Source organism: Electrophorus electricus, chromosome 5, assembly GCF_013358815.1.
Source record: "Electrophorus electricus isolate fEleEle1 chromosome 5, fEleEle1.pri, whole genome shotgun sequence".
Classification (NCBI taxonomy): Eukaryota; Metazoa; Chordata; class Actinopteri; order Gymnotiformes; family Gymnotidae; genus Electrophorus; species Electrophorus electricus.
The window spans coordinates 28,864,770-28,889,492 of NC_049539.1; the positions used below are offsets into that span (position 1 = coordinate 28,864,770).

The following is a 24,723-nucleotide window of genomic DNA, read 5'->3' on the forward strand; positions in this document are numbered from 1 at the left end:
CAACAGACAGACATGTGCAAAACACACACACACACACACAATACAAAAGACAGGCACACAAAACACACACATTCAACAGACAGACACGTGCCAAACACACACACAATACAACAGACACACTCAAAACACACACATTCAACAGACACGTGCAAAAACACACACACACATACACAACAGACAGGCACGTGCAAAACACACACATATCGAACAGACAGACACACATTCAACAGACCAGTTATCACACCTGTCAATAGACCAGTTATCAGACCTGTTATCAGACCCATTTTTAGACCTGTCATTAGACCAGTTATTAGACCCGTTATCAGACCTGTCATTAGACCAGCTATTAAACCCGTTATTAGACGTTATCAGACCGGTCATTTGACCAGTTATTACACCTGTTATCAGACTAATCATTAGACCAGTTAGTAGACCCGTTATCAGACCTGTCATTAGACCCGTTATCAGACCTGTTATTAGACCAGTTATCAGACCTGTTATCAGACGTCCTCCATGTGGTGAAATCCATCACTCTCCTACAGAAAAACACTCATCCCTACATGATGGCACTGGTCACAGCCCAGTCCCAACCTCAAATACATCTTCCTTCAAGTCTCATGGAAGACGAGCATCAAGACTCTTCTGACCATTTCCCAGATGGAAGTATGAACTAACTGTCTCTTGCTGTCTTCAAACGCAGACTGAAGACTCATTTACTTGTGGAGTATTTTAAGAGTATTTATGTATGGAGTATTTATTTGTGGAGTATTTTAAGAGTATTTGTGGAGTATTTTGACCACTAATCCTGCACTTATGGAAATATCATTGTAATGGTCCAGTGGTACAGGCACATGGCTACACTCCAAGTGGATACAAAAGAAAAGGTGTTTATTGGCTTCCAGTGCAAAAGAAAAAAACACAAATATTCAAAAAAGTAGAATTTAGCATTTACAAGTTCAAGGAGAAAAAATCCAGCAATCATAAATTCTCCAAGTTCAGTCAATTTCAAAACATCATTCTACTGAATTTTCCCTTATAAACATATACAGGGAAAATCAGGAAATTATGTGACATCACTTCCTGTCTTTGGGCAGCACAATTCCCCATAAAAGTCCCCTTCAACACAGGATATCGTTTCTTTTCCCTCCAAAACAACATGGAAGACTCTTCACAAAGATAATCACAGGTAAGTTAATTTTTCTCTTAATCTACTTTTGTTTTACCCATTTAGTTACAATATACAAACTCTCCTGGCCAGATAAACACTAAACTTAAGCTCTAGTAACATATTATAAGAACAATATTTAATCTCACATACGTACAGTAAATGTCTCGTCCCCTGCAGGTCCTCACTAAATAAAGCTATTTCCATGTTCACCATCATTAAATCACATCAGTAAAGGCTGATCAAACAATTCCTGTGTTAATTTGTGAGTGAGTGATGTGTAGTGTGTGATGTGCGTTTCCCTGTAGACTCAGGTGTTCTCCAGGACACAGGAGGCTATTCTAGCTCACACACACACACTGAGCAGTCAGAATACCAAACACCAAACCCTGCATAGAGGGGCTCAGTGAATGTGGAGTGGAATGTGTGTAAGTGTGTAAGTGTGTGTGTGTGAGAGGAAACTCTGTAGAAGGACAGAGTGCCTGCAGTCCAGTCCAGATACACTCCTACTCTCTTGGAGCTGGAGGGGGCATAGATGTTAGTGTAGTTATTATTGTGACTGATATAGTAACTGTTCCGAGAGCACTCCAGACTCCAGGACTTTATATTACATCCAAACACACAGCCACCAATGTGTCTTTTCCTGCTGATGCCTTTATATGTCACTGATATAACAGCCTCCCCACTCCACTCAGCCTCCCAGTAACAGCGTCCAGTCAGACTCTCTCTACACACAACCTGCTCATAGTAATCAAATCTCTCTGGATGATCAGGATACGGCTGATGCTCCTCCACACCCGTCACCTTTCTGTTCCCCTCAGACAGAGACAGACATGTGTGTGCTGTGTTTGGGTCCAGTGTGAGATCACACGCATCTGCACACAAGAAGAGACATTAGAGGACACACATACTGTGAGTGTGTGTGTGTGTGTGTGTATACACACATTTGCTTCTTACATTTTCTTAGTCCTGGTATGATTCTGATCTCCCCTGCATACTCCAACCTAAAGAAACACACACACACACACACACACACAGATAGTGCTCTCTCTCTCTCTCTCTCACACACAGTGAACCAAACCACTGTCACCAGTCTCCTATTATATACAGAACACAGTGAACCAAACCACCATCACCAGTCTCCTGTTATATACAGAACACAGTGAACAAAACCACCATCACCAGTCTCTCTCTCTGTTCTCTCAGAACACAGGACAGACCAGTACAACACAGGACAGAGCAGCTGCAGAGCATGGTACCCCAGCTAAGAGAAAGTCTTTCTCTCCAGGAAGCTGAAACATCTGTCCAACCCACCATCCAACAAACCCTCCCAGCATCTCAAAGATCAGCTGGACCAGTTAGGAAACTCACTGTTGGAACTGAGAGAAGTGCAGGAGCTCCAGAAGGACAGAGAGGCTCTCAGGAGGAGCTCAGTGCAGTCAAAGAGGAACTGCAGCTCAGGGACAGTATCATGATCACCCTGAGGGAGGAGCTACAGCTCAGGGACAGTACCATGACCACCCTGAAGGAGGAGCTACAGAGACTAAAAGCCAACCAGCAGACATCTGATTCTGCAGAGAAAGGCTCCATCACCCCTAAACCACAGACCACCCACACTGAGCCCCATCCGGTCCATCCAGAGCACTGCCCTGCCCAACCTGAGCCCTGCCACACCCAGCACAGAGCCCACCAGACTCAGCCAGAACCACACCACACCTCCACTAAGCCACGTCCCACCAATCCTGAGCCCAGCCCAGCCTAAACCTGAGACCTGTCTAGCCCAGCAAAAGCCCAGCCTGAACTACACCCTGCACACGCCGAGCCAGATAAAACACCTCATACAAATATTCCTACAAATGCAGACATAGTAATGTTATTTGATTCTAATAGAAAATTCTTAAATGTGGAACAGCTTTTCCCAGGATCCAAAGTTGCCAATGTTTGGTGTCCCTGAACCAGCGATGCCCTCCAGCTTCTCACATTTAGGTAATCCATTCGTATACATGAATGTCTGTACATATATCAACATAATCCTTCACTTTTACAGGTTTCTCTCACTTTGAATATATTTGTATCTGTATTTTTCCTTTCATACTTCATTTAAATAATGAAACTCTTCTGTCTCTCTCTGTTACATTCAAGGCATAAAGTCGTCCCTGTTTGGGTACAAAAGTATAAACACTGAATTCACAAATGATACAGAAGATAAGGACATTATAATTCTCCAGGAAACCTGGTGTAAATCTGATTGGGTGACTCACTGTCCTGTAAACTACCAGGAAATCATCCTCCCCGCTGTTAAGCCCCCTGCCATTGAAAGAGGGAGAGATTCGGGTGGAATCATTATCTGGTAGAAATCACAACTGTCGAAATTCATAATTCCTCTGAAATAGAAAAATCACACATTTGTCTTAAAATCAACAAAGAGATTATAAACACTCCAAAAGAAATATTCCTTTGTACAATCTCCAGTCCTCCCAGTGATGCCCTTATTATGATGAAGACATCTGTCCCAGTCTCCATGATCAGAGCAGTGGTTTCCAGGCCCAGGGACGTGTGCTGATCTGTGGAGATCTGAACACACGTACTGGATCTCTGCCTGACTCCAACACAGAACAAGGTAACACTCACATATTTGGACACCATTACCCAAGAAATATAACTAATCTTTCCTGATATAATTCTGACACACAGGTGAACAGAAATGGAAGAGACTTCCTGCAGATCTGTCATAGTCTGGGTCAGTACATTGTCAATGGTGGGCTACGAGGGGACTCTGGGGAGATGCACCTTTTGCTCACCTCTTGGTAATAGCACAGTGGATTGTATGATAACAGATTTAGACCCCTTCTCTCACAGTGTATTCACTGTAAAGCACGGTGGCTTGGTGGTCAGCATGTCTGACTCTCTGCACTAGGGTCTTGGGTTTAAGTCCCTATCTGGGTGGAGTTTCCATGTTCTGTCTGTGTGGGTTTCCTCCTGGGTCTCTGGTTTCCTCTCACAGTCCATAAACATGGAGGTTAGGTTGACTGGATATTCTAAAATGGTCCTGTATGAATGTGACCTGTGTAAGTATATGTAGATATGTATTACTGGAAACTGGTGTAGGGGGTAAAGCATATGACATTAAATCCATGCACACAAAGAGGTGCGCTAGAAAGACTGACATCAAAAGGACCGTGATCTTTTCTCAGGAGCGTGGAGTGAGACAAGGCTGCTGTTTAAGCCCAACATTATTCAACATTTACATCAATGAATAAGTCATCATTTCAGAACGCTCTGCAGCACCTGGTCTCACTCTACATGACTCCGAAAGAACGTTTCTGCTCTACACAGATGACCTAGTTCTACTTTTACCCACAGAGCAGGAGATACAACAGAACCTGGACCTGCTGGAGCAGTGCTGACAGACCTGGAACCTGGACCTACTGGATCAGTACTGACAGACCTGGACCCTGGACCTACTGGATCAGTACTGACAGACCTGGATCCTGGACCTGCTGGATACGCACACACACTAGAAACCTATTTTGATATTATGATTGAAAATTAGTTCAACAATTAGATCTTCCAGCAGTCAGTGAACTGAGAGTGAAAACACGCAGGGCATCTGTGCAATCAAACGTCAAATTCACATTCAAATACCAATTCAAATTTGGCTCAAAATATTCCAGTCCATTACAGAACCAATTCTGCTGTGTGGTTGTGAAGTGTGGGGGCCACTCACAATGGAGCAAACACCCAGCTGTAGATCTAAATTTGGCCAATTTCCACTATTACTCAAAATTCAGAAAAGGATGATTAAATACTGGCTACACTTAAAAACAGAGACCTCCACTCACACCACTACAAAGCCCTGCAGTGCCAAGAGCTGAGCAGAGAAAAGAGTCCCCTCACACAGTTGGTCCCCTCACACAGCCGCTCACCTCACACAGCAGAGAAAAGAGTGCCCTCACACAGCTGCTCCCGTCACACAGCTGGTTGTGACACTGAGTTCATTAACACACACTAACAGTGTAACACATCAGCACCAGTCTGAACCACAATAACACTAATGTTCCTGCTCCACTGTGTGTGAGAGCAGGTTGTATTTGAGAACACACAGTTGAGTATCAGATCAGATCAAGGACAGGGGATTTCTACATACCTGAGTGTCTCCAGTCTGCAGTGGGGATCCTCCAGTCTAGCAGAGAGCAGCTTCACTCCTGACTCTCCTGGGTGGTTGTAGGTCAGATCCAGTTCTTTCAGGTGGGAGGGGTTTGACCTCAGAGCTGAAGCCAGAGAAGAACAGCTTTCCTCTGTGACCAAACAACCAGACAGTCTGCAGGGAGGGAGAAAGAGGAAAATGTGTTTGCACGTAGCAGACTTTACTGTAAAGAAAAGTTTGGAATTACAAACAATGAAACTAATTTTTTTTATCTGGAAGTTAACATTTTTTTAATATTCTTAATTTCTTCATGATAAAATATGTCTATTATCTTCTTGATGTAAATATTCCCAATGTTGTTGAAATTTGTAATAATTGTTGGTAGTCTTTGTTTCCATAGCAACAGAAGTGTGCAGATCTGCCAAGAATGTTTTGAACTTTATGGTTCATTTTCAACATCACTATTTGTTATATTTATATTATTTTAATTTATAATTAGAAAGGAGAACTGCAGTCAACTCTACCCTTAAACAATTAAGAAAATATTTTTTGATGCAATAAAATTTTTTCCAGTTTGCTCTTTGGTCCTCACTGCCCTGATTCTCCAGTCTTGTTTCTTATGAGTTAGTCACTGTTTTTAAACTGAATTTTCAGTCACTGGCTAACGTGGAATAACCCAGCAGGTTTTTGTAAAATGGTGAACCTCCTAAGCTTGTCCCAGTCTGTTTTAGCTCTGTTCAGAGTTATTTACACATTGGTACTGGTACTGTAATCTTCAGTTTCATCATGTATCTCACATACCCATTTGTAAAATGACAACTCACTACACTTTCCCCAAACGCTTAAGATCCATTAGTCTTTGTACAGCTCACTACACTGTCCCCAACCCTTAAGATCCATTAGTCTTTATGCAGATTTCTTTAGATGTTTATAAACGCTGTGTTGATCTGGGAATATATTTGTTGTTAACAATATAGAGGCTCTTACAGCACAAACTTAAATTGTGGACTTCATCCCATTTGTATGGTGCAATGAAAGATTGGTCTACCTTCCTTCTCCAAAGTAGAATGATGTAAACATTAATGACTTGTGGCAGTTAGATAAAATTTATCCTTCTGAGGTATTATCACAAACTCTACTCTAGTATATGTCAGAAGTGAATAAAATAAATAAATAATACCTCTACCCTAAATAATTTCTGTTTAACTAAACTAGATTTTCTTGAACTAAGCCCTTTTTCTGAAATCTTATATAAGACTGGTAAATCTATATTTGGACTTTTAAAAATATGCATCACAGAAGATCACTGCATAAACTTTGCATTTCAACAATGAATTCACAGAAAGTTTACCTGAGAATCTCCAGTTTACAATGTGAACTCTTCAGTCCAGCAGAGAGCCACTTCACACCTGAATCCTGCAGATCATTGTTACTCAGGTCGAGTTCTCTCAGTGGGTTATTTGTGAGTTGTAGAGCTGAGCCCAAAATTTTACATGTCTGTTCTCCAAGATTACACATTTCTAGTCTGCAATGGCAACAATTTTACATTCAGTGAGGTATCTTTTAATGCATTAAGACAAAAGTGCATTTAGATCATGAAGCCTGAAAAACTTGTTGTTAATGTGGCTTTTAAGAAGATGAAATGAGTGTAGTTTGCTGTGCAATTATTGGATTCCTGCTGTACATTGTGTTGATCTTAAAAACATTTTCATAATACTGGTTAGGGTTAGAGTCAATAATGTTTTTTACTAACATAATCAAAGGAGTAGGGGTTAGTGGTTAGTAACAATCAGAGAGGTAGGGGTTAGTGGTTAAGGGTTAGTAACAATCAGAGGGGTAGAGGTTAGGGGTTGTAACAATTCCCATAGGAACAGGTGAGAGGCAGAATACATGTGCAGGGGGTGGTTTATTAACACGGGAAATACAAACATGAAAGCAAAATAAGCAGAGGCACGGGGTTAACACTGAGGGTAAAATGACATACGAACGGACTAAATGGAAACACAATGGCGACGACAGTACCAGGAACATAATACAGATGTGACAGAAGGAACGTGACTTACCAAAATAACCAACCAACTAGAGGACAAAACACAGGGCTTAAATAACCAAGACAATCAGGCACAGAACAGACTCAGGTGAACATGGGAACAGGGAGAACCAAAACACGGACTGGAATAAAGGAACAGACGAGGGGCGGAGAAAACGAAACTAAGGAAAGGAACCAGGGAGTTCAGGAAAACAGGCGACAGGGAAACCATGACAACAGGGGCGCCAGGAGGGTGGCCATTCCTGACAGGGGTTAGTAACAATCAGAGGGGTAGGGGTTAGGGGTTAGGGGTTAGTAACTTAATCAGAGGGCAGAAGAAAGGGGCTGCAGCATCGGCCCTGTTCTCGTGTCTCATTTCAATTCTAGTCTCTTTATTTATGGGAACTGCTATATCGCCTCCTTCCTGTAAAACCAGGTACAACTACTGAACCCTTTTCCTGATGGGTCTGTTTTTCCAGTATAATGTATAGTGTACAGTATAGTGTAATGTGAACTTATTTTACTATTTGATGTAAATTATCTCATTCACTATGGCATTTTGAGCCTCCTTTATTGAGATTGAGATAATACAGACATTCATCCAGGGCACAGCCAACTTCATTATCTCATCATGCTTCACTATCCCATCATACATCACTATCCCATCACACTTCACTATCCAATCTTTTCGTAATTTTCAATTCAGTAATGACTTAACAGAAAGTCCACCTGAGAATCTCCAGTTTACAGTGTGAACTCTTCAGTGCAGCAGAGAGCTGCTCCACTCCTGAATCCTGAAAGTCACATGTTGTGAGGTGCAGTTCTCTCAGGAAGGACTTGGCTGATGTCAGAACAGAGGAGAGACTTTTACTGCTGTCTGTTGTGAGATTACAGCCTGTAAGACTGCAAAGACACAGAAAATAAAGCCCAGTGTTAAAACAGCATGAAATCAAGGCACACAGAAATAGCAAACAACATTCTGTTAACAATAATTATTCACTTAATTGGTATTTTTACATGAATTAACATATCTGTAGACTAAACAATCAAGTGATAAAAATATTGAGTCAAAGAGGAAGATTTTTAGAAACAAATGATTATGAAGAAACTGTCAGAATCTGGTGAAAGTAAAATGTGTCAGAGCAGCTGTAGCACATTAATTCATGAAGGAAGGGAGGTGCTTCTCACTTGAACACAAGAAAATGATCCAAAAGCCCCGATCACCTAAATACATCACTTCATAAAGATATAACTGTTTTACTGTGAATACGTCACTTCATAAAGATATATCTGTTTTACTGTGAACACGTCACTTCATAAAGATATAACTGTTTTACTGTGTATACGTCACTTCACAAAGATATAACTGTTTTACTGTGAATACGTCACTTCACAAAGATATAACTGTTTTACTGTGTATACGTCACTTCATAAAGATATAACTGTTTTACTGTGAATACGTCACTTCATAAGGATATAACTGTTTTACTGTGAATACATCATTTCATATTCAGTTGTCAAATAAAAGTTGCTCCTTTTCAATATTCTTGTAAATTAACCTGATGCAGAGATATTTTGGACATATTTACTGACACAGAAGCATTTATTCTGGACAAGGGATCTTCTGCAGGAGACAGACACATATCAGACAGTATCAATGCATTAGACAATGTAATTGTATCGGAGCGTATCATTGTATCAGTGTAATTGTACAAGACTGTCATTGTATCAGTGTAATTGCATCAGACAGTGTCATTGTATCAGTGTAATTGCATCAGACAGTATCATTGTATTAGTGTAATTGCATCAGACAGTGTAATTGTATCAGACAGTATCATTGTATCAGTGTAATTGTATCAGACAGCACCATTCAAACAGCTGCACTGCACTCAGTGTACAGTTTATTAATAACAGCCAGACTGATTTACATTTGTATAACTGCACCTATAAAGATAACTGCCATGTAACTGATAATTGTAACTTTGTTACAACACTTTAATTTGTATTATTTAACATAATTAAGTATTTCTCTAGATCAGTGCCTTAGATATCTCAGTCTACTCATGAGAGAACAGTGTGTTGTGTTAATGTATTGTTAACTATAACAAACTACATGCAATAATACCCATGTACAAGAAAACTAATATAAGCCTTTAGCCATACTGTATTTTTCTCCCAATGAGTCTCCTAAGCTTTACTAATGAATGTGGTTTTGTCTTCTCTGATGATTATTATTTGGCAAACTACACTCTGAACTGGGAGGTGTTGATAAAGCTCATGGAGTCCACACATTTGACTCTGAACTGGTAGGTGTTGATGAAGCTCATGGAGTCCACACATTTGACTCTGAACTGGTAGGTGTTGATAAAGCTCATGGAGTCCACACATTTGACTCTGAACTGGTAGGTGTTGATAAAGCTCATGGAGTCCACACATTTGACTGTGAACTGGTAGGTGTTGACACATTATCATGCCCTTGTCACCTTGGGAAAATCTCCTTTACCATATTAAGATCCATTACGTTATGAGATCAAATGAAGTTAAACAAATGTCCTGAGTATCTCCAGTTTACAGTGTCTCACCTGAGCATCTCCAGTTTACAGTGTGAACTCTTCAGTGCAGCAGAGAGCTGCTCCACTCCTGAATCCTGAAAGTCACAATTTCTGAGGTGCAGTTCTCTCAGGAAGGACTTGGCTGATGTCAGAACAGAGGACAGACATTTACTGCTGTCTGTTGTGAGGTTACAGTCTGTAAGACTGCAAAGACACAGAAAATAAAGCCCAGTGTTAAAACAGCATGAAATCAAGGCACACAGAAATAACAAACAACATTCTGTTAACAATAATTATTCATTAATTGCTATTTTTAAACATGAATTTACATATCTGTAGACTAAACAATCAAGTCATAAAAATAGAGTCAAAGAGGAAGATTTTTAGAAAAAAATTATTTCCAGTGTGCTCACCTGAGCGTCTCCAGTTTACAGTGTGCTCACCTGAGCGTCTCCAGGCTACAGTGTCTCACCTGAGCGTCCCCAGGCTACAGTGTCTCACCTGAGCCTCCCCAGGCTACAGTGTGCTCACCTGAGCGTCTCCAGTTTACAGTGTGCTCACCTGAGCGTCTCCAGTTTACAGTGTGCTCACCTGAGTATCTCCAGTTTACAATGTGAACTCTTCAGCCCATCAAAAAGCAGCTTCACTCCTTCATCTTCCAGGGTGCTGATACTGATACACAGTTCTCTCAGGGGGGAATTTGATGATGCCAAAGTGGAACATACAGTTTTACACGAAATCTGTCTCCAGCCTACAGTTACCTAGTCTGCAAATACAGAGGAAACAAAGCACATTTAAAACAGAGTGAGACATCAAACTGCACAGAACTGGTTTGAACAGCTTGAGAAAGAAAACAAGAAAACAAGCAAGTCAGTCTAACCAAACTAGTGGCAGATACTGAATAAAAAGACTTGCAGTTAATGAACATTTTCAACATTAATATCTAATACCTGTTATTACCTGCTATTCACTTTATGGTATATAAATACAATCAGTATAAGACAGCTACATAGAACTAGAACTAGACAGAACTAATCAATGTCTGAAAGAGTCTGGAGCAGGTGTGTTAAAGAGACTCAGGATTTACATTAATTAGAGCTGTAATATTAATTAATGAATCAACAAACCTTGGATAAGTCATTAAATTATTACTACACAACACAAGATTAGAACAGTGATGTAACTGCTTACAAGGAATTAAAAATGAAGTAACAGCTAAAATTATGAGATAACCAAGATATAGGGACAGAATTTAGTGATCAGATAACATTCAGATTTCACTCTACCACATGAAATGCAAGTCATAAACAGCCAAGACACACTGATCACTGAAACCACAGTCAGAAGTGGTCAGAGACGGATGTTGATCGCATTTGATACAAGTGAAAATCTCTGTATCTGCGTACAACTACTCAAGTGGAAACCCATCTGCTGGCTGACTGCAGAAATTACATCTGCTGCCAGTCAAAGCTTCTCCTGCACTGAGGCAGACGGGACTGAATCACTTAACTGACAATTCACCAAGTTGTAAATTATCTAGCCTAGCTTATGGTGAACATTAATCACAACATCCTGTTTCAGTTAGTGGTAACATCAGCAGCTAGTTAGGTCATTCTCATAAGTCCATTTATGTGGTTTAGTAGTATTAACACAAAAGTCAGCTGCTTAATTGTTTTTTTAGATATACATGCTTTTTCATGAACTTTTCTTGCTTAGTAAACACTTCTGCCCATCACAGGGCTGATCCTCTCAGGGGTCTGATCTGTCTGTAGGGCTACAGCTGGACGCCTCGTTGCCAGTTGTAGACAGTTTCTGCCCATATCTGAGATTGTATAATACACTGGTAATAGTCTGCAAGGAATCTTGTTTACCATGTAGGTTTCAGGAAGCAAAACAGAAAGGATGTGTAGATTGGTGTGCTTTTAAAATATTAAAATAAGATCGAAGCACATCTGGTCACTCTGAGGACACATTTTAGTGAAAAGTGTAAACAGAATCCAGCCAAAGTGAATTCTGGTACAATCTGGAAATGAAACACCTTAATTTAAGGTGTAAACAGGCTATTTGCTTGCACAGCTGATGAAGGACCTCTGACCTAAATCTGGTTTCTCTGGAAACCTTGTGATCTCCCTTTCCATGTCTACGACTTCTATATCTTTAACTACAATACACTGTGTCATCCACATACGTACACAGGGTAAGGCAGGTATTGTAGAAAGAGCCGAGAGAGAACATCCTGTGTTTAACTTTTGTAGCTGTAGATTACAGTGGGTGTAATTAGCTTCATTAAAGACTCCACTTAATAGTATAGTAAAGTGCCTAAAGTTTGGTGTGATAAACTGAAGTCAGTAGCAGTCAGTAATCCTAGCAAAGTGAACCTAACTGAATCATAACCCTGACTGTACATTCATAATCACATACCTCCCACTAACACTCATTAAGCCTAGTTTTAATTCACAGTCACATACCCCCATTAACACTCATTAAGACTAGTTTTAATTCTGAGTCAGATACCCCCATTAACACTCATTAGGAACTGGTATTTTCATATTGAAATATATTAAATGTTTTTGCTGGTTGTACACCACCTAGTGGTGTGTTGTGGTGTGTGTGAGTTGAGGGAATACTGGACAATATGGAGGGACCCCAAATAAATGATCCAGTGTATCAACTCTAAAGCTGTGTGGCATCTTCCTTGTGAGGGTGAATGAAACATTTAGCCATCAGTACTCAATTTCTAATATACATTATTGAATAAATAATAGTTAAACACTCACAGAGCCTTCCTGCAGTTTGCAGCAGCTGGGATCAGCCTCCTGTAACCCTCCTGTGATGTGTTGTATTTCTCCAAGTCCAACTCCTCCAGCACCTCCTCTGCGGTCAGAAGCATGTAAGCCAGTATTGAACACTGTCCAGGAGAGAGCTTCTGTGCTGAGTGTTTCTCTGATTGTATATACTCCTGAATCTCTCTGAGGAGAGACTGGTCCTTCATTTCAGACAGACAGAGGAACAGGCTGATGGATCTCTCAGTGGGGAGGTCCTCTGTTTGTATTTTGCCTTTGATGTGCTGGACTGTGCCCAAGATGCTCTCTGGGCTGCTGTGTGTGTGTGTCAGTAGGCCTTGTAGGAGACTCTGATTGGACTCCAGCGAGATGCCCAGCAAGAAACGGAGGAAAAGGTCCAGGTGTCCATTCTGACTCTCTAAGGCTTTACACACTGCTGCCTTCAGCAGGTCACTGAGAGGAACATTCTTAGACCAAAACCAGGGCTGTAAATTAAAAGCCTGCAGCGCCCTCCTTTTATTGTTGATAAAACAGTGAAACACATAGAGAGCAGCCAGGAACTCCTGAAAGCTCAGATGTACCAAGCAGTAGATCTTCCTCTGGTACAGCACAGATTCCTCCCTAAAGATCTCAGTGCAGATCCCAGAGTACACGGAGGCCTCAGTGACACCAATGCCACACTCTCTCAGGTCTTCTTCATAGAACATCACGTTTCCCTTCATCAGCTGTTTGAAAGCCAGTTCAGCCAGTTTCAGAATCATGGACCTGTTGGATTCCAGATGTTTCTTTTGATCTCTTTCCTTTTCCCCCTCATACTTCTCATTCTTCCTGTTGATCTGAGTGTGCAGGAACTGTATGTACATCTCAGTCAGAGTTTTAGGGATTTCTGTATTAGTTTGTTTTAGTATTTTCTGAAGCACAGTGGCTGAGATCCAACAGAAGACTGGTATGTGACACATGATGTGGAGGCTCTTTGCTGTCTTTATGTGTGAGATGATTTTCTCAGCTTGGTCTTGGTCACTGATTCTCTTCCTGAAGTACTCCTCCTTCTGTAGGTCCGTGAATCCCTGAATTTCTGTCACACGGTTGATGTACTGAGAAGGGAGTTGATTGGCTGCTGCTGGTCGGGAGGTTATCCAGATGAGAACAGAGGGAAGCAGCTCTCCTTTGATGAGGTTTGACATCAGCGCACCTACTGATGATGTCATGCTTATGTCAGAGACTTTATTACACTGGGAAACATTCAGTTCAAATCTGCTTTCATCCAGGCCATCAAAGATGAACACAACTTTGTACATATCATATATCTTTGGGTCCAGGTCTTTGATCTCAGGGTGGAAGTCACACAGGAGTCTATGCAGACTGTACTGATTATCTTTAACCAGGTTCAACTCCCGGAATGGAAGCACAAACATGAAATCTACATCCTGATTGGCTTTTCCCTCTGCCCAGTCCACAACGAACTTCTGCACTGAGACAGTTTTCCCAATGCCTGCAATGCCTTTAGTCAGAACAGTTCTGAGCTTTGGCACTTCCGGGTCTTTATCTTCTTTTGGTTCTGTGTGTCTGACACCTTCAGCCATCACAGCTCTGATCTTCTCTTCCTTCATGTCTCCTTCAGGACCTTGTACAGGTTTAAAGATGTCTGAGCAGTAGATTGGTGTGTCTTGTACCAGCTGTTTCCTGGGTGTTTTCTCCATCTGTAAAACCTCATGTTCTTCATTTACTCCTTCACTCTCTCCCTCTAAGATGTAGAGTTGTGTGTAAACCCTGTTCAGGAGGGTTTTATTCTCTTGTGATTTGGTTCCCTCAAATAAACTCTCATACTTGTTCTTCATGCTGGTTTTGTGTGTGTGTAAGACTCTGTGTAGGACATTATCCACTGGTGTGCGAGAGTCCTGCTGTATGGACTCTTCCTTGTCTTTGTGTGGATGTAGAACAGGATGAGTTCTTCTGTAGACACATACAGTCATAATGGCAGTAATGAAACTACTGTATAATAAAGTACTAATGAAAACATTAACAGACTTGTGTGCTGAAATAAATGAACTTGGATAGTGATGGAGAACTGGGCATTAGTGAGGAACAGACTGATACACAGTAGAGTGGGAGATACACCGTGAGATTTACACTGTACAGTAACACTCAGGAGTCAGAGGTGGGCGGGGCTAGAGGTTAGTAGGATGTAACTGACATTATAAGGACATTCCTAATGACAGGAAAAATGGGTCATAATACACACGGGGTCATATGACAAAAACAAACACTGTTAGAACAAGCAAAACAAGAAGAAAGTCAGAAATGATGGAACAATGTTAAAGACTATAGAAAACATTAGCAAGAGTCTGAAATGTAGCTAGCTAGCTAGATAGATGGATAGATAGGAGAGTAACAATACTATACATATGCAAACATGCAAATTAATGATACTATACACACAATCAGTAATGAAACTCTATATATACAGACATGTAATGAGACCACACACACACACACACACACACACACACACACACACATCAGAGATGAGTCACTATACACATACATACATGACGTCAATGAGGAGACTATATATACACACACATACAGATAAGAGTACAGTTTACTAATTACCTCAAAAACTCTTTAGAGGGACATATTTAAGGGCAAAAGTGAGCATGTCACTAGAAACCCCAAAACTGCTGCTTAACAGCATTCACTAAAAATCAAAAATGATTATAGACAGAACCTAGTAGCACTACATCTACAGCACTGCCCCACCTGGGGATAGTCAGACTCTAGTAGCACTACATCTACAGCACTGTCTCACCTGGGGTCAGTCAGAGTCTAGTAGCACTACATCTACTGCACTGTCTCACCTGGAGTAATAAGTAATAAGTAACTGGATCTTTACTGTTATTAAATGTCAACAGCTAATGCTGATGATTAAATTTAATGTTACATAAAAATTTCAACCATTTTATGAGACTGGTTAAATAATTTAACTAGAACTTACACTGTCGTATGAGATTAATGCTATTTGGCAGGTTTGCAGGAACAATCAAACTGGTGAAATACCAAACCTCTTGATATCTTAACAGATGCACTGCTGGTTTCTGAGGGTAGTTCAGGATAACAGTGCATGTTATCTTCCCTGCATGCGATTTTAACTCATTTTACACACATACAAGGAACATTAAAACACATCCAGGCACCCTGGTTGGTTGTATACAGTGTTAGACTTTTCACACTGCTTCAAGCTCTTCCAGGAAAAATTAGAATATATAATTTTATATTTATGGACTGATCAAGTAATGTGTACGTCACGGGACGTTCCCCCCCACGAGTCACGTGGTACGGCCTGCTCCGTGCAGGGGTGTTCACCGTCAATTGTAACCAAGCAATTTTTGATTGCACGCACCTACACGGGTTACCGTCATGTGTCTATTTAAACCTCTGCTAGTGTTTGCATTGTGTTGGTCATTATTTGCTGAAGTCTGTTTAAACGTGTGTATGTCCATTGTTCAATGTTGTGTAACCCGTGTCTAATTAAATGTACTGTTATGTCTGTCCCTAATGTTGTGTGAGTGCCACCATTGTTGTTCGTGTTTTATGTTAATAAATGTTTCACTCTGTCGAGGGAGTCTGTGCGTCCTGCTCCACGCCCATCAGCATTCGGGCCAGCAGCAACGTTACAGTATGATTTAGTATTAGAATTTGATCAGAAAATACATCCATTTTTATCCTCTCTTAGGAAAGTAGTCCAGGGACAGACAGCCTAGAGAAGCCAGTCTGCGTTATGTTATTGTAACGATCTGAATGTCGCAGGACACACAGACTCCGTCGACGTAGACAGACATTTATTGATAAAGACGGAAGACTACGGCACTCACATTTAACGTCATCGAACACGAACATAGTGAAAACAGACATGAACACGTTTAACATTAACGCGGTGAACAAGTACTTCAACAACATGACCATAAACAAAGACAAACCATGAACAATGACTGATAATCCTGCACACACCAGTCTGGGTTTAAATACACAGACATAACGAGACTAAACCAGGTGCAGGTGTTTGCAGGCGTGGTTACAAACACGATAAACAAACAAGACCCTCCCACTGCACACGGCGGGCCAAACCACGTGACCTGTGGGAGGAGCGCATTCCCTGATAGCTATCCATTCACAAGCACATTTCCAAAGAAACACGTTCTGTTCTCAGCCAGACAAAATAGAGACACATGAATCTGCAGAAACCTCTCCACTGGCACCCACTGAGATAGATGAAGATTCCTCAAGGTGAGGAGACATGTAACTCTGGGTGGTATAAGATGACATTTAGTGGTGATATAGAGGTATTAACAGTATTAGACATGTAACTCTGAGTGGTATAAGATGACATTTAGTGGTGATATAGAGGTATTAACAGTATTAGACATGTAACTCTGGGTAGGTATAAGATGACATTTAGTGGTGATATAGAGGTATTAACAGTATTAGACATGTAACTCTGGGTAGGTATAAGATGACATTTAGTGGTGATATAGAGGTATTAACAGTATTAGACATGTAACTCTGGGTAGGTATAAGATGACATTTAGTGGTGATATAGAGGTATTAACAGTATTAGACATGTAACTCTGGGTAGGTATAAGATGACATTTAGTGGTGATTTAGAGGTATTAACAGTATTAGACATGTAACTCTGGGTAGGTATAAGATGACATTTAGTGGTGATATAGAGGTATTAACAGTAGGTGTTTACAAGACTAAAGCAATGCTATTCCTTCAGTTGCCTTACAGTCAGTGTCTCTCTTATTGAGATGATGTTTATTGTCTTATAGTCAGTGAGCAGACAGAGAGAGACTACCTGTACTACACACCAGACACTAAAAGATCAGACAGAGAGAGACTACCTGTACTACACACCACACACACACCAGACACTAAGAGATCAGACAGAGAGAGACTACCTGTACTACACACCACACACACACCAGACACTAAGAGATCAGACAGAGAGAGACTACCTGTACGACTCACTTCACTCATCACTCTCATCTCTAGATGATGTATCTTTGTAAACCAGTTTTCCATCTGTACATTTATAGGTACTTTACTAACAGAACTGTTGTAAAGTTTATGCAGGTCTCCATGCCAATAAAATCTCATGAGGCTCCTCTGGTGTGTACAGTAGAGTGCAGGTTACACAACCCCAGCTGAGTGTTTAGTAACACCTCACCCTCCTCTGCTGTTATGAACCCCAGTAACCACACTTAGCCCTGCACTGCCATGCGTACTTGCACACACCCCTGATCTGATTCACCAGAGTTCTAGCACACACCTGATCCTCATTCTCCTCATTACTGCCCCTTTATCAGCATCCCTCCCCTGTGTTCACGTCATGAACAATTCCTACTCGGTGCGTGCCGAGTGTTCTAGAATCTTGTTTGTCTTCCTGGTTTCCCGACTTCTGCCCGTTTTTCACACCTCGGTCTCCCTCCTGGCACCTGGACACCCCCCAGACTCTGCCCCGTGTTATTGACCTCGGAACAACCTGACCGCGAACACCTGTCTGACCCCCACGGATCGGTTTGATTTCACTATTAAAACCACTTGCAATTGGATCCTCTTCCTTGTGTGTGTGTTCAAAAGTTACAGGTGTGTACTGTAGAGTACAGATTATACAACCCCAGCTGAGTGTTTAATAACACCTCACCCTCCTCTGGTGAGTACTGTAGAGTGCAGATTATACAACCCCAGCTGAGTGTTTAATAACTCTTAGGAATGTTAGACACTGGAGCCTTTCTGTCTTCAGGCACCTAATGCAAGGTCTCTGCCCATCAGCCATGACATGGCAGCTTGACCGTGAGCTGGTCACCCGAGGTCATCCGCTCCCTCTTCTTGTCTCCTTTACCGCTCCCTTTCTCTCTCTCTCTCTCTCTCTCTCTCTCTCTCTCTCTCTCTCTAAGCACAGGAGTAGCTCATGGCTAGCACGGGAACAGCTCGTGGCTCGTTCATGCATAGAACATCTTTACTAACCTTGTCTCTTTCCTTTCTACGTAGGCCCTTAGATCATGCCTCGCTTTTCCCCCCCCGTCATCCTGCAGATTTAGATAGTAGATACAGGACACATATATACTCTGTGCTTTCCTCAATAAAGTGGAACTCTCTTGATTCACTACCTTGGTGTCAGTGTCTCGACTTCCCCGGATTGATCCGGCTACAGAGGACAGAGGGCTGGGGGGAACTTGGAGGAGATCGAACCTGAAGGACTGGTCACTTTGAACCAGGTTCTAAAAATAAAACCTCACTGTGGTCTGTTTCCCTATTAGTTATTAAGGTATTTAAAAAGTACACATATCACTTAATGAGAACTCATTCTCAGAGAGCTTAACTCTTATTTCCCCAACTATGTCATACATGTTGTCATTAAAAGGAGGAGCTGTATAACTGGAATTGTTGACTGTCATCATCACTCAGTGATCATCAGTAACACACCTTACAAATGAGCTTAGAATTGTAAACATGGAGTAGACCTTACATTACTGACAGAACAGCTACCCTCCACCCTTCCAAACCTACAATAATGTCACATTACACACTCAGAGTGTGCTGTGTCACTCACTTTGGGTCAGACGGCACAGGTCCACTGTTGAAGTTACGAGGAAGATCCATGGACACATCACTCTTCAGAGACACACAGCTGGGTGCTGGAGACTCTGCTCTCTTTACCCTGATGAAGATGAGGAAACTTTTGAGTAATTACATACTTCACTACATCCCATTTATCCTGAATATTCCCTCTTCCTGTTTTCTCAGATTAAGTGCTGATGGAAAGCTCCTCACTTTGGATCAGAGGTTCCTCCTCTACTGCTGGAGTTATAATTCCCCATTATGGAGAATCACACATACACCACTGGACACTGGAGATGCTGCTCTCTGCTTCCTGTCAACAGTTCATACACACAGAGTGAATCACACTGAATAAATTCCTGACAAAATTGACAACATATTAAAAATGAAGTACACACTGATATTAACAAGGTAGGTGGACAACTGAAATAGTGATGACAGCAGAACACTGAACACACTACTGGATTCAGTTACATATTCCACTAAATACATAAATAATGTTATACTGAATATATTTAAAATTCCCTTTAAACACACAAAAAGCTGTGCACCATTACTTGTATGTTTTTCTATTTTAAAGAAATTAAATAGCAAATCCCCATAATAAGTAATCAACTTTCCCAGAATGCTTCCCACAGGAGATGTAATGTTTCCACACAGTGGGAACTGAAGTCTGGATGCTTTAAATGTATTAATGAATTAATATTATATCAGTTCCCATTTGGTGAATGATTTTGTAAAGGTTTTCAGTGCTGGTTCTTAATTCCCAAAGCCCTGTGGAGACCTTCACTGTGTCTATGATATTTGTTCTCACGGACTGCTCCGCCCCCGTAAGTCACGTGGTGCAGGGGGCCACGCCCCCGTGATGACGCGCACCTCCCCGGGTTCAGCGTTGAGTTTGTCCGTCTCTTTAACCCGCCAGTGCGCGTCTCAGTGTTGGTCATTGTTAGCGGCATGTTCGTATCCATGTTTGTGCAGCCAGTGTTGTGGTTAAGAGTGTTTTTGTTCCCTGTTAATGTAACGTGTGAGTGCCGCCCTTGTCTTAAATGTTTAATGTCAGTAAATGTTTCACAAAGTGGAGGGAGTCTGTGCGTCTCACTCGTCACAAAAGTTACACACAGTACTACATGTAGTGAAATATTGTAGGACTGTCTGTTGCCATTTGAAACAGACTACATAAAATAGATAAAAAGTGGAAGAATAAGAACATATAAAAATATAGACACATAAAAAAGTTGTATGAAACATACATGTGGATGAGAACATAAAGCTCTCATATATGCGTCAAAGTTCCCTCAGGCCCTGGAGTGATACTCTGAGCACTCAGATACCGTAACAGACCGTATATATGTGCACATTATGTTGGAGTGTTATTCTGACGCGTAATGGCCCCAAATATGTGCACACTGGCCGTCAACTGCCAAAGCACCAAATAACACCAATTAGCAACCAGCACAACCAGTATGTAACACACCCAATGACAAAGAAATTCAAGTGTAATTTCATCATATTTACACTGAGTTCTCAACTTAAATTTACTTGATTCAAAGCTTTTCACTGCATACGGCACATTAATCTATAGAGAACACATGTATTTATACTAGTGATACATATGGTGTTTTAATCTGTGCATGACGGGAAGAGAGCAACCGCATAATTTCTGACACACACACTCTCACACCAGAGACAACGAGTCAAATATAAAACCAGGCTCAGTGGTTAAGGAACTTGACTTATAATTGGAAAGTTGCTGGTTCAAGCCCCACCGTTGCCACTGTTGGGTCCTGAGCAAGACAGAACACTACACAGGGTACACGCTAGCGAGATGACGGACAGAATCCATCAACGCTAGTCTGTGAAATATATCACTATGACATTTCATCATGGAAATTATCTGGAACATAAAGTGGTGCAGTTGCATTGAAGCAAGACACTATAGTGATGATTTATAGTTTCAGTTGTGTTATGCTGTGACTTTATTAATACACAGCTCTATAGCTATGTCCATGTTACCATTTTGTCAATCAAAAACTACAGAGTAATGCTTATTTCTTCAGCACAAGATTTGTTTATTCTGTTACTTGTTGCATTAACATTCTGTCACTGTTACATTTGGGTACAGCTGAAATAGTGATACTGAACCTGACAACATGTACATTGATTAAGGGCATATAACAGACATCAGTTGTTCACTACATTTACAGTACTCCATAGGTGGAGGTATCCTTGTCCTTAATCAGTGTACATCAGTAGTTCTCTACATTTACAGTACACTATAGGTGGTGGTATCTTTGTCCTTAATCTGTACATCAGTAGTTCACTACATTTACAGTACACTATAGGTGGTGGTGGGAAAAGTGAGGCTTTGCGAAACACTGAGATGTTTGAAGCAGTTGTGTTGAAAATAGTTTCAAGGTCTCAAAAGTGTAGTAAAGACTACTGTAGGGGACTGGGATGACTGGCACTGGTTGGCTTTATAACTGTGTTCAACCTGGTCTGTTGGCCAGAACACTTAAAGCCATACTGAGTTCAAAGGTGTAATAACAGGTATGGGCTTTGATGTTACAGAACTGAAGTAGGGAATAGGGTAATAATGCTAAGAGATCAAGCACAAATACAGATATTACTTTAAATGTCAATGTTGCTTGTAAATGACAACCTGCACAATACACAGAAAAGCCTTTTACAGTGGATTGTAATGTCTATAGTGAGATCAATATACAGTAACTGGTGCTTGGGTGCCATCTAGCGGCAAATCTCTAGAACTGACTCAGTGACTTGATAAACCAAGAAATGCACTGACACAACTAACATTTAAACTACTGATTAAACCTCCCAAACTCAAGGACTGATACACAAAGGAAGTACATCTCCCAGCTGATATGAAACAAAGTATTACCAGAGGAGAAATGTGGTAAATGCTAAAACATGAAACTAAACCTATACAGAGAGCTCATGGAGTAGTTTGTCTACTCGTTAGCAACTGTAAACATCAACTAAAATTGTTTTTTCATCACAAAAAAACAATATGAACTCACAGTAACACAAGCAGAGTTTTGCTGTTTGGGTAACACTAAACACCATCTGCTTCCTGCAAGAAATGATGCCTGAATGCATGCAACAATATAACTGATATCTTTAGCCAATGACACAGAGTTTGACTAGATAATTGAATTATAAAGGAAAAATATTTAATATTCATTTAATATGAATTCACATTATAAATCTTACATCATTTCTGGGCCTTTTCAACAGAAACAATCTGACACTCATCTCCATGGTGACAGCTACTGGCCACTTTAATCAAATCTTGATAGTGCTATTCTGTGAAACAACAGTCCCAACTAATTAGCCTAGATATTATTCTGGTGGGATATGCCAGGTTACCAATACATATGATCAATTAATATTTCAGAGAAATCACCAAACAACAGTTTTCAAATAGTTTTTCAGTAAATGTTTGTTTTCTGTTATGTTCTGTAAGGCATTTCAAATTATTGGTATTTCAGTTTCATGTTTAATATGTGAAAGATAATCTATTAACAAAAGGCCAGTATGTTTACTGGGATAAATAGCCTCATGGGCTTTGTGTGTTTACATGTACTCTGTAGGGTTGTGTGTGGGTTCACATGTACTCTGTAGGGTTGTGTGTGGGTTCACATGTACTCTGTAGGGTTGTGTGTGGGTTCACATGTACTCTGTAGGGTTGTGTGTTTGTTTGTTTCAGACACTGTCAGTCAAAGCTAGGAGCAGCAGGTACTGTATAACACCTGTAGAAACACAAGCTTAGTTCACCTGTGGTCACGTGACATGGCCGTTTTGAGCCACACCGGATCAGCGTTTCAAAACGCTGTGCTTCAAAAACGTCAGTGTCGACCGTCCCATCCTAACTACAGGTAACACTACAGCTAATGAACTATACAGAGAATCTGAAATGTCCACTGTGTGTGTCCCCTTGTAGCTCCTGAGGTTTCCATGCAGTTTACCTCTGGAGAATCTCTTATACTGGATGCTCCCATCTCAGAGCCAGTGGAGATGTTTATTAACAGGACTAGTGATGCCAGTCCAAACGCAGTCAGATTATGTGAGGTCATAGGTTGTGAAATTCAGTGTGTCTGAGTATGAGCAGAGAGTGTCATTCAGTTCCAGTCTGAAGCTGAAGGAGCTGAAAGAGTCTGACAGTGGCGTTTACATCATATGGGACATCAGGAATAAGGAGACTGTATTCACCTTTAGAGTCACCGTAGAAGGTAAGACTTTAACCTGCCTGAGCACAGTCATGTTCAGGATACTCTCAGGTAACCTCATGTGTTAATCAAATTGCAAGATTTAATTTTCTTTATGTTTCTCTCTGTGTGATTTTTGGTTGCTTATAAATCTGGTGTTGTAGGAAAGAACAAGACTTTGCCTCCAGTAAAAGGTGAGTATTTATTATAATCTGCTGTTTTATATTTTCATTATATACTTCACTATATACTTCACTATGAAGACAATCAAAATATAGTGAAACTCACTGTTTGGAATAATAAACTCATTTACTGTCCAGTAATATGAACCGTTCCTGTTGTTTTACGTAACTTAATAAACAGAAAATACATCACCTGTGTGTGGTCCATCTACACTGATTACATTGTACAGTAGAACGTCTCCTACATGAAGAGGTTCTAGTGGAGGGGAACCCTGCACATCAGAGTAGACTCTTCCTCCTCCTCCTCATCCTCTTCCCCTTCCTCTTATTAGTTACATAATAATATATACATTTATATACATTTCTCAGACTCAAGGATGCTTTACAGACAGATATCAGCTTTTACAAACACTCACACTGTAACGTTGGATGTTATATGTGAGTGCCAATGGGCGCGGAGCAGGACGCACAGACCCCCTCGTCTCTGAAAGACGTTTATTAACATAAAATGTGGACAACAGTGGCACTCGCATATAACATCTACGGAGAACATACTTAAATATTTAACACAATGAACACAATGAACACATACACATCAATAAGGAAGAAACACAAACCCACATTACTGCTGCGATGTACATACAGACTGATGTAAACACAAAGTCGTGAGAATGACCAACAAAGGGAGCACACATGGACAGTTTAAATAGACACACAAGACCTTAACATTAACATCTCTGTCACGGTATGGCCCCTCTCCGCACAAACAGCTCCATGTGTGTTCATCTGCATCGCCACGCCCTCTTGTGCTTCTCACCTGATCCTTGTTGTATGTCATTGTCGTGTGTCTCTTGTCTTATCATTGATGTTGTCGGTGTTTGAAACCTTAGCCTGCGTGCTACGTCTTATTGTTAAGTGCATTAATAAACATCTGTTTCAATGTGCCTCGTCCCCGCATCCTGCTTAAGCCTCCATACGTTACACCCTCTACATGTGTGTGCAATCCCGGGGGGCATGG

The 24,723-nt window shown here is 40.9% G+C and overlaps 1 protein-coding gene and 1 pseudogene across 1 annotated transcript; one reads left to right on the forward strand and one right to left on the reverse strand.

Annotated features, from left to right (window-relative positions):
* Positions 1 to 24,723, forward strand: part of LOC118241318 — a 59,339-nt pseudogene that overhangs the window by 7,140 nt on the left and 27,476 nt on the right.
* Positions 1,183 to 19,820, reverse strand: LOC118241336 (NLR family CARD domain-containing protein 3-like). Its single transcript, XM_035526024.1, has 13 exons — positions 19,511 to 19,820; positions 19,290 to 19,397; positions 12,671 to 14,629; positions 12,615 to 12,622; positions 11,460 to 11,465; positions 10,513 to 10,644; positions 10,395 to 10,419; positions 9,924 to 10,097; positions 8,071 to 8,244; positions 6,664 to 6,837; positions 5,313 to 5,486; positions 2,123 to 2,169; positions 1,183 to 2,040 (listed from the first exon to the last, which is right to left on the reverse strand). The coding sequence occupies exons 1-13, from the start codon at positions 19,555 to 19,557 to the stop codon at positions 1,502 to 1,504; spliced, it is 3,567 nt and encodes a 1,188-aa protein (XP_035381917.1). The 5' UTR covers positions 19,558 to 19,820; the 3' UTR covers positions 1,183 to 1,501.

Excerpts from the sequence above, each read along its gene's own strand:
- LOC118241336 (XM_035526024.1), bottom strand. The coding sequence starts at position 19,557 with ATGGGGAATTATAACTCCAGCAGTAGAGGAGGAACCTCTGATCCAAA. Across the intron at positions 14,630-19,289 it reads CCTGTGCCGTCTGACCCAAA|AAGAACTCATCCTGTTCTAC; the intron begins GTGAGTGACACA and ends ATGTGTCTACAG. Across the intron at positions 2,041-2,122 it reads CATACCAGGACTAAGAAAAT|ATGCGTGTGATCTCACACTG; the intron begins GTAAGAAGCAAA and ends TCTTGTGTGCAG.